This window comes from Bemisia tabaci, chromosome 8 (genome assembly GCF_918797505.1).
Source record: "Bemisia tabaci chromosome 8, PGI_BMITA_v3".
Lineage (NCBI taxonomy): Eukaryota > Metazoa > Arthropoda > Insecta > Hemiptera > Aleyrodidae > Bemisia > Bemisia tabaci.
In genome coordinates, this window is record NC_092800.1 from 26,990,533 (window position 1) to 27,005,188 (window position 14,656).

The following is a 14,656-nucleotide window of genomic DNA, read 5'->3' on the forward strand; positions in this document are numbered from 1 at the left end:
AAGAAAAATCATGGCAGCTTTAAAGAATTGTTGTCGAGTAGTTTTCCGTTGAAAAAATAAAGTATGTCAGAAAGTCTGCGACGTCGCAAAGCGAGTTATGTGATTGCCGACTTACACCATCGATAAGCAGATACTTGCAATGTTGCAAACAGAAAAATGCAGTTTTCGACACCAGTTACTGATATGATACTTACACTGACATAAAAGTAGTCCCCATTGGGAGTAAAAGGCTCACTGCTGTACACACCTTTCTTTGGTGTCAAGGGCTCAAGGGTTACATTTTGTAAAATTTCACCTTTGACATTCAAGAAACACACCATTGTCAAATTTTGAATATTCTTCGGCTCAGTTTGAATCAGAATTGAATTTTCAGCACCTGAAAAGAGGAATAATAAAAAACGGTCATCTCATGAATAACAATTTCTAGAGAAACAAAAAAGAAGACTTAACAATTGAAAAGACAAAGCATAACTCATGTGCAACTTGAAAACAACATGATTAAGTACTTATGACACTCAGTAGTGATTTCATTGATTTCGACCGTTCACTATTTCACCATTTCGATGGTGGAATGATGAGCATTTTACAAGGTTTGAATGGTGCAGCATCAAAAAATATGTTATCTAATTAGAAGTGGTTCTAATATTCATTCATTTTACCACAGATTGAACGCTTTCTTTTCTTTTCTATTCAATGCTTTTCTTCACAGATATGGACAAATGAAATTTTAGAAATTCGTCAAAACGCGTACTTAGATTTGACGGCGTCCAATGGTACGACTGCAACGCCATATTGAAAACTTGTTTACTTTCTGTTCTGAGAATGGGTCTTGTCAATTTCATATCATTTTTTTGTGTACTCAGTTATATATTGTTCGTTATTTTGAGTTTTATTCATTTTTTAAATTCATCTGATGGCTTTATAAAGCTACCAGATCTGCCAGAATCTCTTCGAAGGTCATTTTGAGCTGCGCAGCAAAGACGGTACGACTTGCGACATCACCCGATGGCCTATATTCTCAGCGCTGCCACTTGAACCGTACCCTGTTTGTCTACTGTGGTAGGGTGTACCTTGACTCTTAAATTACTTGGTTTGGGCAGTAACGATTGGCAGTCAGGGAAGTCGTGGGATTTAAAGGAGTGAATTTTAAGATACAGCAATATTTTGGGATTGAAAAAAACCATATATACAGCAAAAAGAAGCAGCTATGAATAATTGAACGCACTACTCACAGCAGAATGCCTATTAGATCAAGAGGCATATACTTGGTCCATTAGAAGGATCATCTTCGCTGACAACTCTGCGAACTAATAACAAATTATTGGTATTCGTGCGCTCCTTATTTTTCATCCAAAACCTCTTGAGTAGGGAAGATGATAAGGGAGGCTCACAGACAAACTTCCAGTAAGTGTGAATGGCACAAACTGCGCAAGAGAGTTTAAAACCATACTTGTGACTTTCAAAGGAACCATTTCACCTCTTTGGTGGCAACCAACGGGACACCTTGGCGAATTCTAATGAGAAATAACTGTGTAGATAGTTGTTCCTACTCATACGCAGAAAAATCTTGAGAAAAAGAACAGCTACTTGAAAGGAAATAGAAATAACACTTGCACACATGCTACCAAGCACGATTGTAAACAAATGGAACCGGAAGTGAAGTTAGGTTATGCGATGACGCAATCTATTCCGTCACTGGAAAGGGCATAAAAGCGGGAGAATCGAACTTGCGGTCACTGACTCCCATTCATGTTTTCGACCTGGTGCCGGTCAAAGGTGCCGGTGCACCATCTCCTGTTTTTGCCTATCCGTTGAAATGAAGGCGAACCGCGTTTTCATGCCTTGGAATCACGTTCTGTGCTCTGCTCTGTGGCACCGAGCTATCTTCGCCTTCAATTCGACGGTTAGGCAGAAACAACTCCTTCGCAATTGCAATTTTCGTAATTTGACAGCATCAGACTTGCAATTAGCTCATTTAAACACACGTAAAATCATGAATGTAAATCTCGACTATAAACCTTGCGAATGACTTTTGCACCATGGTGAGGGAATATTCGCAATGTTGTGAACAGGTACCTTTCAGGGGTCGATGACTAGTTTCGATGAGGGTTTTGGCAGGCCTCACGGAGAAACCATAAGAGAAATCAATGTTGCTGAGGCCTGTAGAGCGGATGGTGTACTGCGCATCACTTTTGACGTTCACCCTCCATATTCCTGGATCCGGTTGCTACGAGAGAAAAAAAATATCTTATATTAATAGAAGATTCTATCTGAAGACAAAACATAATTTTTCTGCGTAAAATCGTTCCACAAGAAAACGGAATTTAGCCTACCTACATTGGCAAATTAAGCAAGAAAATACGAGAAAAATCCAGGTCTTCATACTAACGTGCTAAGGAAAAACGCCGTATGAACCTTCAGGCGTTGCCAAATTTCCTTTGATAAAACATGGATTTTCTGGTAAACTTATGAATATTTTCTTTTCAACTTTTTTGATAATTTTGTTCACAATTTCATCTAAAGTTCCTAAAATTGCAAGGAAAAATATTCAGAACATTCCTCAAAAATAAACATTTTATCGCAGGAAATTTGGCAGCTCTCGAATGTTCATATGGCGTTCTTCCTTAGCACGGCAGTATAGTCGAGCGAGCCAATCGCTTCAGTTGATTGCATAGAGAAAAAAAAGGAGGTGTTTGCATTTCGGGCATCTTGGAATTTTTTTGATGACGTAGGTCGGTACGGCGACTTATATAATCGATTTTCTTGGAAATGGTGTAGTTTATGGCAAAAATGCATTCTACATAAAGTGTTTGAAATTATTTATGTATCATGCGTTGATTAAAGCAAAAAAATCGAACATCCCTGGTAAAAATAGGCGATAGGAGCTGCGTTTCAAAATACCATAGGAGTCCTTATAGCCGACTGAAGAAGGCGATAGAAAATCATATGGCTGGCTGTAGAAAGTGGAAAAAATCATACGGCCGGGCTACACGAAGCGATAAAAAATTAAACAGCCGGGCTATATAGTTCCTGTCGCCGGACTTTACACTTTATCGCCTGGCTGTTGCTTTTTCGCCATCGGCTGTAAAAGGCTATAAGAAATTGTGTAGAAATTCGTGTGCTTTGTAAATCCGCAAGTTTGCACGGAATCACCATAATATTTACAAAACACACATTATATTTTCCTTTGCTACATATTTGTTTTCATCAATTAAAGTGAGAATAATCCATACAGAGTGTGCAAACATTTCAAAGTCATGAGTTGAACAACGCTGACTCCGTGAGATTAAATATTAGAGCCTAACACAAAGCGGAGCGGCGGCGCACTGGCGCCTACCAACCTAACAGGGATACTTCACGCACTGCGCAATGCGTGAAGTATCCCTGTTAGGTTTGTAGGCGCCAATGCGCGTTTCGCGCTGGCTGCCCGCCCGCCGCGCTGCGCCGCAGCGTACCACGGCGCTTGAAGCAACTATTTCACACCAGAAGTATTGCACAGTATCGTACGAAATTGAAGGCGCTCCAACATATTAGGAATGGCAGGCATCCTTCAAAAGTATGGAGCTTCCCTCGCAAAATAAATCAAGATACTACGGCCCAAAAAGAGAGCGGTAGTCCAAAAACTCACTAAGTCCTAGCATCCGTAATTAGTAACGGATAGCATACACTTTATCGTCAGGCTGTTGCTTAATCGCCATCGGTTATAAAAGGCTATAAGAAATTGTGTTGCCGGCTATAGAAGCTATCGGAAATCTTACAGTCGGCTGTAGGTCTATGGTATTTTGGAACACAGATTCTACTGCCAATTTTTACCAGGGATTATGGTCCGTTCTTCATACTTCGAATTCCGGATTTCGCTGGCCAGGTAGTACCGACCTACGTCACAGGGTAAACAAACCTCAAGATGCAAGCACCTCCTTCTTTTTCTCTATGAGTTGATTGTAGAGGTGAACTTCAGTTCGGTGAAACGAAGGGTCAATTCTACCCCAAATAGTAGTGATCGCGAAGAGCTGCGATTTGATCGGAGAATGTGTCGCGATTTTATCATCGTCGATTTATTGTACTATCATCGGATAAAAAATTGCGATAAAGTGCGATTTCGTCGCGTAACTTTGCAATAAAATCGCGATTTTAGCGACAGTGATTCGTCGCAATATTATCGAACAAAAAATCGTGATATATAAATTGAGATAAAAATTTCGATTTCACCCAACGCGATTTTACAGAGATAAAATTGCGACAAGATCGAAGATATCGCTCAGATGGTAATGATCCTAGTGATTTATCGCCAAAAAATCGCGACTTTTCCGTTGAAAAATCCTACTTAATGTGACAAGCCGAAAAAATGTGGTTCACATAGCGCATGTTCCTCACCGATCTAAGTTTTCTAGTTCGGTAATCTGAGACTTTGGTTCATTGAGCAGAACCAAACTGAAACTTTTGTAGTTCCTAACTGCAAAATGTCCAATTTTCCCTGCCATTCCGCATTGCCTATCTCTCCGATGCATTACATTCATTCAAGTGATCTTTAAAATTGAACATTTTGATTTAAAAATATGCAAATGATTTAAAAATATTGCAAATAATTCGCAAATTAATTGGAATTTTATTGCATTACTTAGGTCGTACCTTTATTTCAATATTTTCATGCCACTGTGCCACTAGGGTATTTAATATCGATTTTCTTGTGAATCATGATGTCATACCTAACCCCTCCAACTGCATACAATGATTATGAAATAGATCGATACTCACTTTTACATTCAATATTTTTACATTCTCCAAATCCAATAGGGAGGTCAAGTTTTCCGGCAGTTCTCCAGACGGGTTCATAACTTGCACTTTTGGGTGGATCCCGGCCACCGATACTGTGAACTCTTTCAGCGTTTGATCTACTGGAAGCTCGTGTTCCTCTACAGATGATGAATTTTTGTCCGAGCGATCCACAGCCAACAAGTTGACTTTATGAGACTGCAAGCTCACCCGTACAAAATTCAAAACCTGTGGCAAAAATTAATATTCATTTAGTTCATCGCTCCAAAAAAGACGATTTGCATCTGAAAAAAATAGTTCTGTTTATAGGGCCAGGGCCGTATTTACCAACTTGCCGCCCATGGGCCGCCTGTATTTTGCCGCCTCCTTCTCATTCGTTTTGAAACATCAATAAAAACCATCAAGTGAACGTGCGGGGGGGGGGGGGGAGGGTGCATAAGACACGTTTACTCGTGTTGGATACATTTTTTGCGAAAGCCCCATCAACACTATACTAGCAACATTTCACGGAACTTTGCGCGAAAGTTAAGTTCCGTTAACCTATCTCTGTGTAGATAAGACCTTCCATTTATAAGAAATAAGCGAAAAATTTATGCAAGAAGAAATATAAGTATGGTTTAATAATTTTAACTTCTACCGCCGCGTCGCAATGACCGCATTGTGTCTGGCGCAATGCGTGAAGTATTCGTGCAGTCTTGTAGGCGCTCTGCGTTTCGCGCTAACCGCACTGAGTTTGACGCAATGCGTGAAGTATTCATCCAGTCTTGTAGGCGCTAATATGTGTTACATGCCGACCGCCGCGCCGAGGGCTTCTCTCAAGTCCTCATCGTCATTCCTCTCTGCGCCGCGCCGCTCCAGGCCAAATTGCGTGTTTGGTTTCTCTCTTGACTTGACTTATTAAAGGTGCAGTCTCTTGTATCACCGAAAGACGACAAAATTAGCGATTACTATACTCTCAGGAAAAAGAGATTTTGTCGCCTTTTCTCGTTGGTAATTTTCTCTTCTGAATCAGATTTTTTTTTTATACCTACGTTTAAAAAGATCGCAAAATTGGTCGCCCCCCAAATTTTCCGCCATGGGCCGCGGCCCATATGGCCACCCTCTTAATCCGGCCTTGCATAGGGCTCATGCACTTTCTTTGCTACAGAAGTTTCCGTTATGAGGACAGAATACGCTATACTTACGACCGAGGTTCTGTTCTCACAACAGAAAAGTTCTGTAAGTATAACAAAGAACGTGCAGGAGCCCTGTGATCAAACAGAGGGGTTCTGTCATCAGCACCGACTATTTTTTGCGTACATAACAAGAAAAAAACTCACGCGCGGTTCTTCGTCTGTAAATTACCAGAGAGGAAAATTTTTTAAGCGCTTTGCAAAACATTCTGCAGTAATGAGGGATGACCAGCAATTTGCAAGGTGTTGAATTATTCGTGAGGCTATGTTTCCCTTTTTAGAGATCCTCTCTGAAAGTTTTTTGTAAAACAATTTGAGAATTCTCTTCTGAATGAATGACGCAAGAGCGGATATTTTGAAACGCCTCAATCGATAAACGAGACATTTGATTCAATTGAGAGCATTTCTTCAAATTAAAATTGAAAAAAAAAAAAAAAAAAAAAAAAAAAAAAAATTACACTGTTTCAAGAAGCGGTTCATCAATTCCACTTGATCCCAATATCGCCTTCATTTAGGAGTTCTGTAATCCGACCACAAGTCGTCAATTTGAGTTGTATAACTTGAAGGCACTGGCTGTTTAGTGTCTATATCATTGTTATTTCGTCCATGGTGGAAAGTTCATCTATGATCAACGGGTAATTACGATTTTGAACCATTGATGAGAAATTCATTTGAACCATTCGTTATTTAAACTGAATGGAGAATTTGCACGAAAAAATTTTATTGCCTCATTTGAGAGTGCTAAATGAGCTGTCGCGTTCGCAGTATTTTCAAAATTTTCCCTTGAGATGGGAAATTGTAGAAAAATAGCTTTAAAATTGAAAACATATGCCGCCTCGTGATGTCATCTGGCGACATTTAACATTTAAACACGTGTATTTCAGCAGATAACATTTTTCTGTCACATTCCCTCCCATTTAGAAACCAAGGATACTCTCGTGCTCAGTTCTCTTAGTCGTTTCATTGTAAACATGAAATTCACCTTTTAGACACCTGCAGGCCGATGATTGAAATTGATGGACAAAGCTTTAGACAAAGAAGACAATATAAAAGAGGAATGGAGGCAACCCACAAGAAACCCTATACTTAGTCCATCGCTTTCTCCCTTAGTCTGTACTGTCATACTATGGAAAACGCCGTATGAACCTATAGGCGTTGCCAAATTTCCTTTTATAAAACATACATTTTCTGGTGAACCTATGCAGATTTTTTTTCCACTTTCCCAGATAATTTTGTTCCCAATTTTATCTAAGATTCCCGAAAATTTCAAAGAAAAATATTCACAACTTTCCTCAAAAATAAATATTTTACCGGAGGAAATTTGGCAACCCACGAATGTTCATACGGCGCTTTTTCTCAGCACGGCAGTGTAGGAACCATCCTTTTCAATCGACAGAATTGCTCCATACTCCAAATGTCCTCTCTATCTATGGCTTCATTCCAATAATCAGCCCGCAGCAAAGTCTGTATTACAAGCTGATGTTTTCCTCACCTCCTGAACATCAGTTTTGTTCAAATGGTAGACTTGTCCAGAACTTGTGGCGGCGATTTTTTCGAAGACTTGGTAACCAGGATGTTGCGGGTCTCCGCAGTCCCCGGTCATGACGAAGATGACCTGGGTTTGTTTCCTCTCGATCAGAGGCAGCACCTCGTTGATTCGCTCGTAATCTTTGGAACGGGCGTCGGTGAACACGTAAACAAAGGAGTGCGGCCTGCAGGCTTGGAGGGCTAAAATGATGGCGCTGAGAGTCATCTCGGGACAATCGCCACCGCTGAATACTTCTATCTCTTGGAGGCGGCGCAGGAACTCCTCGTGATCATTGGAGACTGACAGCGGTCCAACGACTGAAAAAAGGGGGAAAAGGAAATTTATTCGAAATCCATGTCTGCTGGTACAAAGGACGATCATTTTGGTCAGGGGGTTACTTTTATTTGCCATTTTCACTTGCTTTCAGTAGTTGAATTAAGTTTTCTGCGCAGCGGGCTAATTATTGAAATTGATAGACAAGGTGACAGACAAAGAAGACGTGAGAAAATGGAGCGATCCTGTTGGTTGAACTGGGTGGTTATAATGGACAAAGGGGATAAGTAATAGATTAACTAACGTCAACAGGGGCGTAGCTAGGAAATTTTTCTGGGGGTGGGGGGGGGGCATGGGACCACCTCTCGTGGTGAAGAGAGCGGGGGGTGGGTGAGGAATGGAGGATCCCTAGGGTGCGTCAAAAAAAATGAAAGTCTGAAATGTTGCGCTCCCCAGGCGGCAATCGATGACGTTTGGTAAAAAAACGTTTTTGCCAAATTTTGGGCTAATTTCAACCATTTTAAATGGTGCCAACGGTCAATTTTGTGGTGAAATTCTGGTTTTTCGACTTAGACCACGATTTTATACAAAAAACCCGATTTTACGCTGAAATCGTGCGTTTACGGGCAAAATGCCACATAACTCAAGTTGTAGAGGATGAAATTTCACTCTAGAAAAACGTCTTTTCAAACAAAAAAAATCAAATCTGACAGGCAAAACGCACTCCGGTATTTTATTTTTTGGTCCTCAGAATTTCTGAGGCCTTACAAAGCACCGCTATTAAAGACTCAATCCTTACCAAATTGAATCGAAAATGGGTATAAATGAACTGTAGGTAAGTGCTAAGGATACACATGTCATCAGAACATCCTCTGTTTTAAAAAAACGTCCCATTTTTTTACGCATTTCTCAAAAAAGTATACGACCCGAAAAGCAGGATACTGAAAAAAATGACCCTGAAAGATACTAAAACTTTACAGGCCGTGCAAGTATTATGTAAGCCACAGGGGGGGGGGGGGGGGGGGGGGTCGAGCCCAGATGTAAGCCTTTCACTTGGAAAAAAAAGAGAATATTCTCCCATAAAAGTCAATTTTGTGGCTATTTTTCAGTTATCTACGTTATCTTTGGAGAAAATTAATTGGAAGGAGGAAGAGTCAAGTTATGCTCATGTAATTCAAAAGGGCGCGGATGGGTTGGCTCACTGATGGCCTTAAGGGGAGGGGGTGGGGTTAAGTTGAACAAAATGGCTTACTTAATACTTAAATGGACTCTAAAGTATTGACAGACGTAAGAGTAAATTGACTTTAGATCAGAGTACCCACTTTAGATGAAAAATAAAACACATCATCGCTCTCATGGTATGAGAAGATTAAAATAACGTTACAGAAGGTTGCCGAAATTCACTTTTTTTCAGAAAAGTGGACTTCATTTGGACGTATTTCTGCCAAACGAAACTACATGCATTACGACATGAGTCCTGAGACCCGTAAGAATATGTGCATAACCGGGCTCACGTCATAATGCACATAGCTCCGTTTGATAGAAATAGTCCATTTATTTCTCTTAAACTGATGTTGTTTTATTATTTTCAGTAGTCCTCAATTATGTTTTTATGTGGTTGACTGCAGATATTCGGTACGTTCATTTTTTTGCATAATTTTTAAACATACTAAAGTGGGTATATTTCAACAAAACTTAGGGGAATTTTCCTCCGCAGCATATCGAAGAGGAGCGGCACATGAAAGAAAAAGTTATCGTGTACTTCAATGTATGATATATTGCGTTCGAAAAAAAGGATATCCAGTAAGTAATAGTGCAGAACAAATTTTTGGACACAATTTTTGAGTGAGGTGCCTACAACAAAAATGTCTTCCTTGCTGAGGGATACTTTTTCAAATTCTCTGTGACAGTAAGGAGTAGAAATTGCTTTTGGTCTTCCTTCGATGTTATTGCATTGTTGAAAGCCGTCATTAATGCCACCGATCTCTCGGCGGCATCATTGACGACTTTCATACTCTTTACGATTTTACAAGCTGCATTATAATTTTCTAGCTGACTCCATTCGGAAGGATGGGAGTTGAGGAAATCCTTAGGGATATTCAGTAGATTAAAAAAATTGTGCGTGTTGGAAGTTACGAAATTTTCCAATGAGATGTTTTTCTTCCTTCTCAATAAGTTAATGTCAAGCGATGCTTTCCTTGGAGGACTAGTTGTTGAGCTCTCTTTTTCCATGGCCTTCACCATGCGAATTTTTGTTTTGAAGGGGACCCGCTCATCAAAAAATGCAAAAGCTACCAATTCTTCGGACAGATACCATAGATGATTGAGTAACTTTTCTAAAGCAGCTGTAGAAATAGGAAGGTTTATTTTTTCATAAGCCAAAAGACTCGATAACAAATCACAGTCATTTTTTGGCGCCATTGCCCCCGACGGCGATTGGAACCAATACTTTACGTATATACAAACAATGAAAGTGCAAATGTCTTTAATATGACCTAACAGTTCTTTGGACATAGTTAATTGTTTCTGAAACATATACATTTTTAAAATATATAAAGCCTTCGCCATCCAGCGGGCATTTGATACTGCTCCAGGTCTTCTGAATCGTACTCCTCTCTCTGGTGTTGCTCCGCAAAATATGATCACAAGTTCTAGAAGCTCTCTGTAATCTTCTCTATGTTTATGTTTCTAGAAACAAACAATACAAAACAGCATCGATGAATTTGTTATTAAGAATACAGGCCCTCAGCATTACACGTGCGCACAGATGCCTGCACGTAAATACTTAACAAAAAGAGAGAAAATTATGTGTGTTAAACTATGGTTGAACTGATGAAACTTGACGCACGACTCGTGATTTGCTACTTCCTACAATTAAAATTAAAGAGGAAGATGTTTTCTAAGTAAAAAAAATGACGTCATCAAAAGCAACGGGTAAATATTGAACTTGATTGATCGAGATACAAGGTCACTTACGTCAATAACGATCTTTAAACTTTAAAAATTAAAAAACTTGGCCAAAAGAAGAAAAAATGTTAATGTATTTTAGTGAAAACTCACCGAAAGTTGCTCGAAACAGAAGTTTAAAAGTTCTGTCTTGATAGGCTGCACATTTTCAAGAATGTCAGGGTCGTCTAGGGCCGTCGTATAGGTGCTTGGATTGATATCCTCCCACTTGTCACGGAAGTTGGTAAAAATAGGATTTTCAGGTTGGTTCCTCTTGCCTATGCGAGAAGTGACTGCAGCATCGAGAAGGAGTTCAGAAACATGATGACGACAAGCACAATATAAGAGACGTTTACCTAAGATTCGCTCCGTACAGACACAAGAACCACTTTTAACTCCAGTGTTTGAGGACGTGGTATCAAAGCATATAGATTTGACTTGCTCCTCTATATTCCACTCCCGAACAGTTTGGCAAATTGCCTCAGCTATAAAGATACCTTTGCCAGAGGGCAATGCAGGTACACTTAAAAGTTGATCAATGTTGTGACCTGTGACTAAAATTGGTAATCGGTCAACCTTTTTCTTACCACCCATCAATGGAGGTAGAAGTTTGCCATCTACATGTATTGTGAGAGGCACGTCAGGATTAAAGTTCTTTTGAATTCGTTGAGCAGAATTTTTTCTTAGCTCAGCTCTTCTTCGTCTCACAGATGCCTCGCTAACAGTTAGAGTCTTCACATCAACACCCATTGATTTAGCGGTTTTTGCGATGAGAAAAGTGGCGTTTCGATTGGAGGTTCTCGTGCGATCTAAAGTTGAACTCAATTCCTCGTCTAATATTTGCAACCGCTTTCTCTTGGGCGATTGTAACTTAGACTCAAAAACACTTCCTTGAGATGACGGTTTAGAATCTTGTGAAGACGATCCTGACAATATAATTTTTTCAGAGAGTCTCTTAGCATATGCTTCGGCTTTTTGCTTTTGTCTTTCTTCCCGAAGGGTACGCTTCTTTTTTTTCATCTGCTTCCGTGCAGCTTCAAGTTCATTTGACGCAAGATATCTTCTATCAGCATATCCTTCACCTGGTAATTCTTCCTGTAACACTTGTTTATCCACCTTTTTTTCCTTTTTTTGCGAGTTTTGATTTTCCCTTCTAGCTTTTTCTTTTTCAGACAGCAAATATGGCCTGTCCTCTACGCTCATACACGCTAAAGCATCAGAACTGTCAATTTCAAATAAATGGTGTAAACTGTTCGTAAAAGCTGCTTCATACTTCGACGCATTTTTCTTATTTACGATTCGTTGAATATTCCTGTATTCTTGGTACAGCTGTATCAATTTTTTTTTGCACTTGTCCTTTCTTAATGTGGGACTTCGAGCCTTAACCCAAAAAGGTATCACTCTGTCAATGACATTTTCCACACTTTGTGACAGATATTGTTTTTTAACATTAAGTTCGTACAGTAAATTACTGAGCACTTGCCCTCTAGACGGATACTTTTCGGCAGTAATTTCCGATTTAGGCTCTAAAAGCTTCGCATACTTCTTTATTCGCATCTTTAATCGCACTATTCCGCAATCCGATATCTAAATTTAAAACTGCACGTTCACTGTGTAATGATCTTTAAATTGCTTGCTGCATCTTAATTTGCACTCTATTGCCACTTCTCGATCAAATAAAGAAACTCACACACTATTGCGCGAAAGAGAACGTCAGCGACACCAAGACTGAGGGCACAAAATATCGGAGGGGTACTGAAGGTGCCTAGCTGTTCACCCGTCTGCGGTTTCAAGGCGTTATACGTAAGAACAGTTGATTGGCCGCTCAGGCGACTGGCGGGGAAAGTGGTGGGGATAGCTTCATCTTCGTTGACCTTGAAGTCGAAAAATATTCTCCCGCCCCGCTGGTGTGTTTAAAACTCCTCGAGACTAGGCATGTATGCAACTGGTCAGACATTCGCGCGGCGCACCGCGGCGGAAGGATTGCGCTGCAGTTATAGTGACTTGGACAGACGGTTTTCATCTCCACCATTTCGTCCACTTCTTCTCCTTCTTACTAAAACGTTCGATTTTTCATCTGAAGAAAATTGACTCGAACCTCTATTAGTATCTTAACTTACCAACTATGTCGAAGGCAATAATTTCAGTATCCTGCTTTTCGGGTCGTATACTTTTTTGAGAAATGCGTAAAAAAATGGGACGTTTTTTTAAAACAGAGGATGTTCTGATGACATGTGTATCCTTAGCACTTACCTACAGTTCATTTATACCCATTTTCGATTCAATTTGGTAAGGATTGAGTCTTTAATAGCGGTGCTTTGTAAGGCCTCAGAAATTCTGAGGACCAAAAAATAAAATACCGGAGTGCGTTTTGCCTGTCAGATTTGATTTTTTTTGTTTGAAAAGACGTTTTTCTAGAGTGAAATTTCATCCTCTACAACTTGAGTTATGTGGCATTTTGCCCGTAAACGCACGATTTCAGCGTAAAATCGGGTTTTTTGTATAAAATCGTGGTCTAAGTCGAAAAACCAGAATTTCACCACAAAATTGACCGTTGGCACCATTTAAAATGGTTGAAATTAGCCCAAAATTTGGCAAAAACGTTTTTTTACCAAACGTCATCGATTGCCGCCTGGGGAGCGCAACATTTCAGACTTTCATTTTTTTTGACGCACCCTAGGGTCACAGCAAGGGTCAGGAAGAACCTGGAAAGTCAAGGAGAAGGTGAACAGTTTTTTCGTTTTTCTTATAGAAAGCTGCATGACTTGACATTTTAGGTTCGATTGGTCTTTTGACCAAAATAAGTATCACTTCGTCCGTTGAATTATCAAGTTTTTTCCCCTATTATTCGCTGCAGGATACTGTCAATTGAATAATATCGATCTAATGTATGTTATTATATGCTCAATACACTCTAAACCACATATTTTACGATAGCTGGTTTAAACTGCCTGTCGATATTTTTAGGAGGGGAACATCACTTCTGTACTCACCTTTTATCCTAACTTTTTCTGTTTTCAATTTATTTTTTATTTTCTATATTCCAATGTTAAAATGCCTGTGTAACAAGTTTACCGACAAGATTAAATCGGAATCAGCGCAACTACACCAGACACTGCCCAAGTTTCTCTGATATGCTATTCTTGGAACAAAGAACCATGCGACAATTATAATTTCGTAAGGACAATCTTCTTGATCACAATTTTAATGACATTAATAAATAAAACATGAAAAAAAGTATGCAAGAAGGAATGCGTTGAGGTTATTACGGTTAAATCTGGACTTCATTTTGCAATTAAGAACCACAATTTCTGGCTAATCTGTAAAAACACTTATATACATACGGAAACAAGTGGTAAATACGTTGTTTCTAAACTGAGACAGAAATCGTAGTTCCTAATCGTAAAATGCAGTCCATCTGTTTGAATATCATTTTGTATTCATCAGGAATATTTGTTAGTAATTTTTATTTCATAATTTAAGTTTTTATAGTTGATGATGATAATGTTTTCTTATTTTGAATAAATATATTTGTATTGTTGGTTAAAAGAAAAAGAAAGAAACGTCTCTTTTTTGGTTCAAACTTGATACCTTTCTATAAAACTCGGTCCAGCTCAGTCACCAGTCAACAAGATATGCACAAGAGCAGTGAAAAGATGATTTGTGGCCAAATTATTTTTATGAAGTGAGGTTTAGAGAGGTTGTTCTATCTCTGATTAGATTTTGACATTGAATGTATCATTCCCGAAAACTGGATCATATCTAAGAGGAAACAGAAAAGCCTCTTTTAAAGGTTTAAAAAAGATTGACTACCTTTGATTTCAGTGTAAATGTCTAGTTCAGATTCAAATTCAAGGCTTGCATGGCTCTAGATCTCCCACCGTACATATTTTGAACAACTCCTTTAAGTTCCACCTCGTTTCTGGATAAAGGATTTTCAGCTTATAAGAGAGGATATTTAGAA

General features: G+C 39.3%; 2 protein-coding genes across 2 annotated transcripts in view; both read right to left on the minus strand.

The window, feature by feature from the left end:
- The window catches only part of LOC140225282 (hemicentin-1-like), a 9,859-nt gene extending 1,960 nt beyond the window's left edge, over positions 1 to 7,899 (minus strand). Inside the window, exons 1-4 of the mRNA XM_072303572.1 lie at positions 7,438 to 7,899; positions 4,756 to 5,001; positions 2,077 to 2,227; positions 195 to 376 (exon numbers count right to left, since the gene is read on the minus strand). Of these exons, the coding sequence (XP_072159673.1) occupies positions 195 to 376; positions 2,077 to 2,227; positions 4,756 to 5,001; positions 7,438 to 7,884 (1,026 nt within the window). The 5' untranslated portion in view covers positions 7,885 to 7,899. The remainder of the gene's footprint in view (positions 1 to 194; positions 377 to 2,076; positions 2,228 to 4,755; positions 5,002 to 7,437) is intronic.
- Positions 7,900 to 8,768: 869 nt separating this feature from the next.
- LOC109041369 (uncharacterized) lies at positions 8,769 to 14,554 on the minus strand. The gene is made up of 2 exons (XM_019057709.2): positions 10,807 to 14,554; positions 8,769 to 10,434 (listed from the first exon to the last, which is right to left on the minus strand). The coding sequence occupies exons 1-2, from the start codon at positions 12,247 to 12,249 to the stop codon at positions 9,601 to 9,603; spliced, it is 2,277 nt and encodes a 758-aa protein (XP_018913254.1). The 5' UTR covers positions 12,250 to 14,554; the 3' UTR covers positions 8,769 to 9,600.
- Between the last annotated feature and the right edge of the window lie 102 nt (positions 14,555 to 14,656).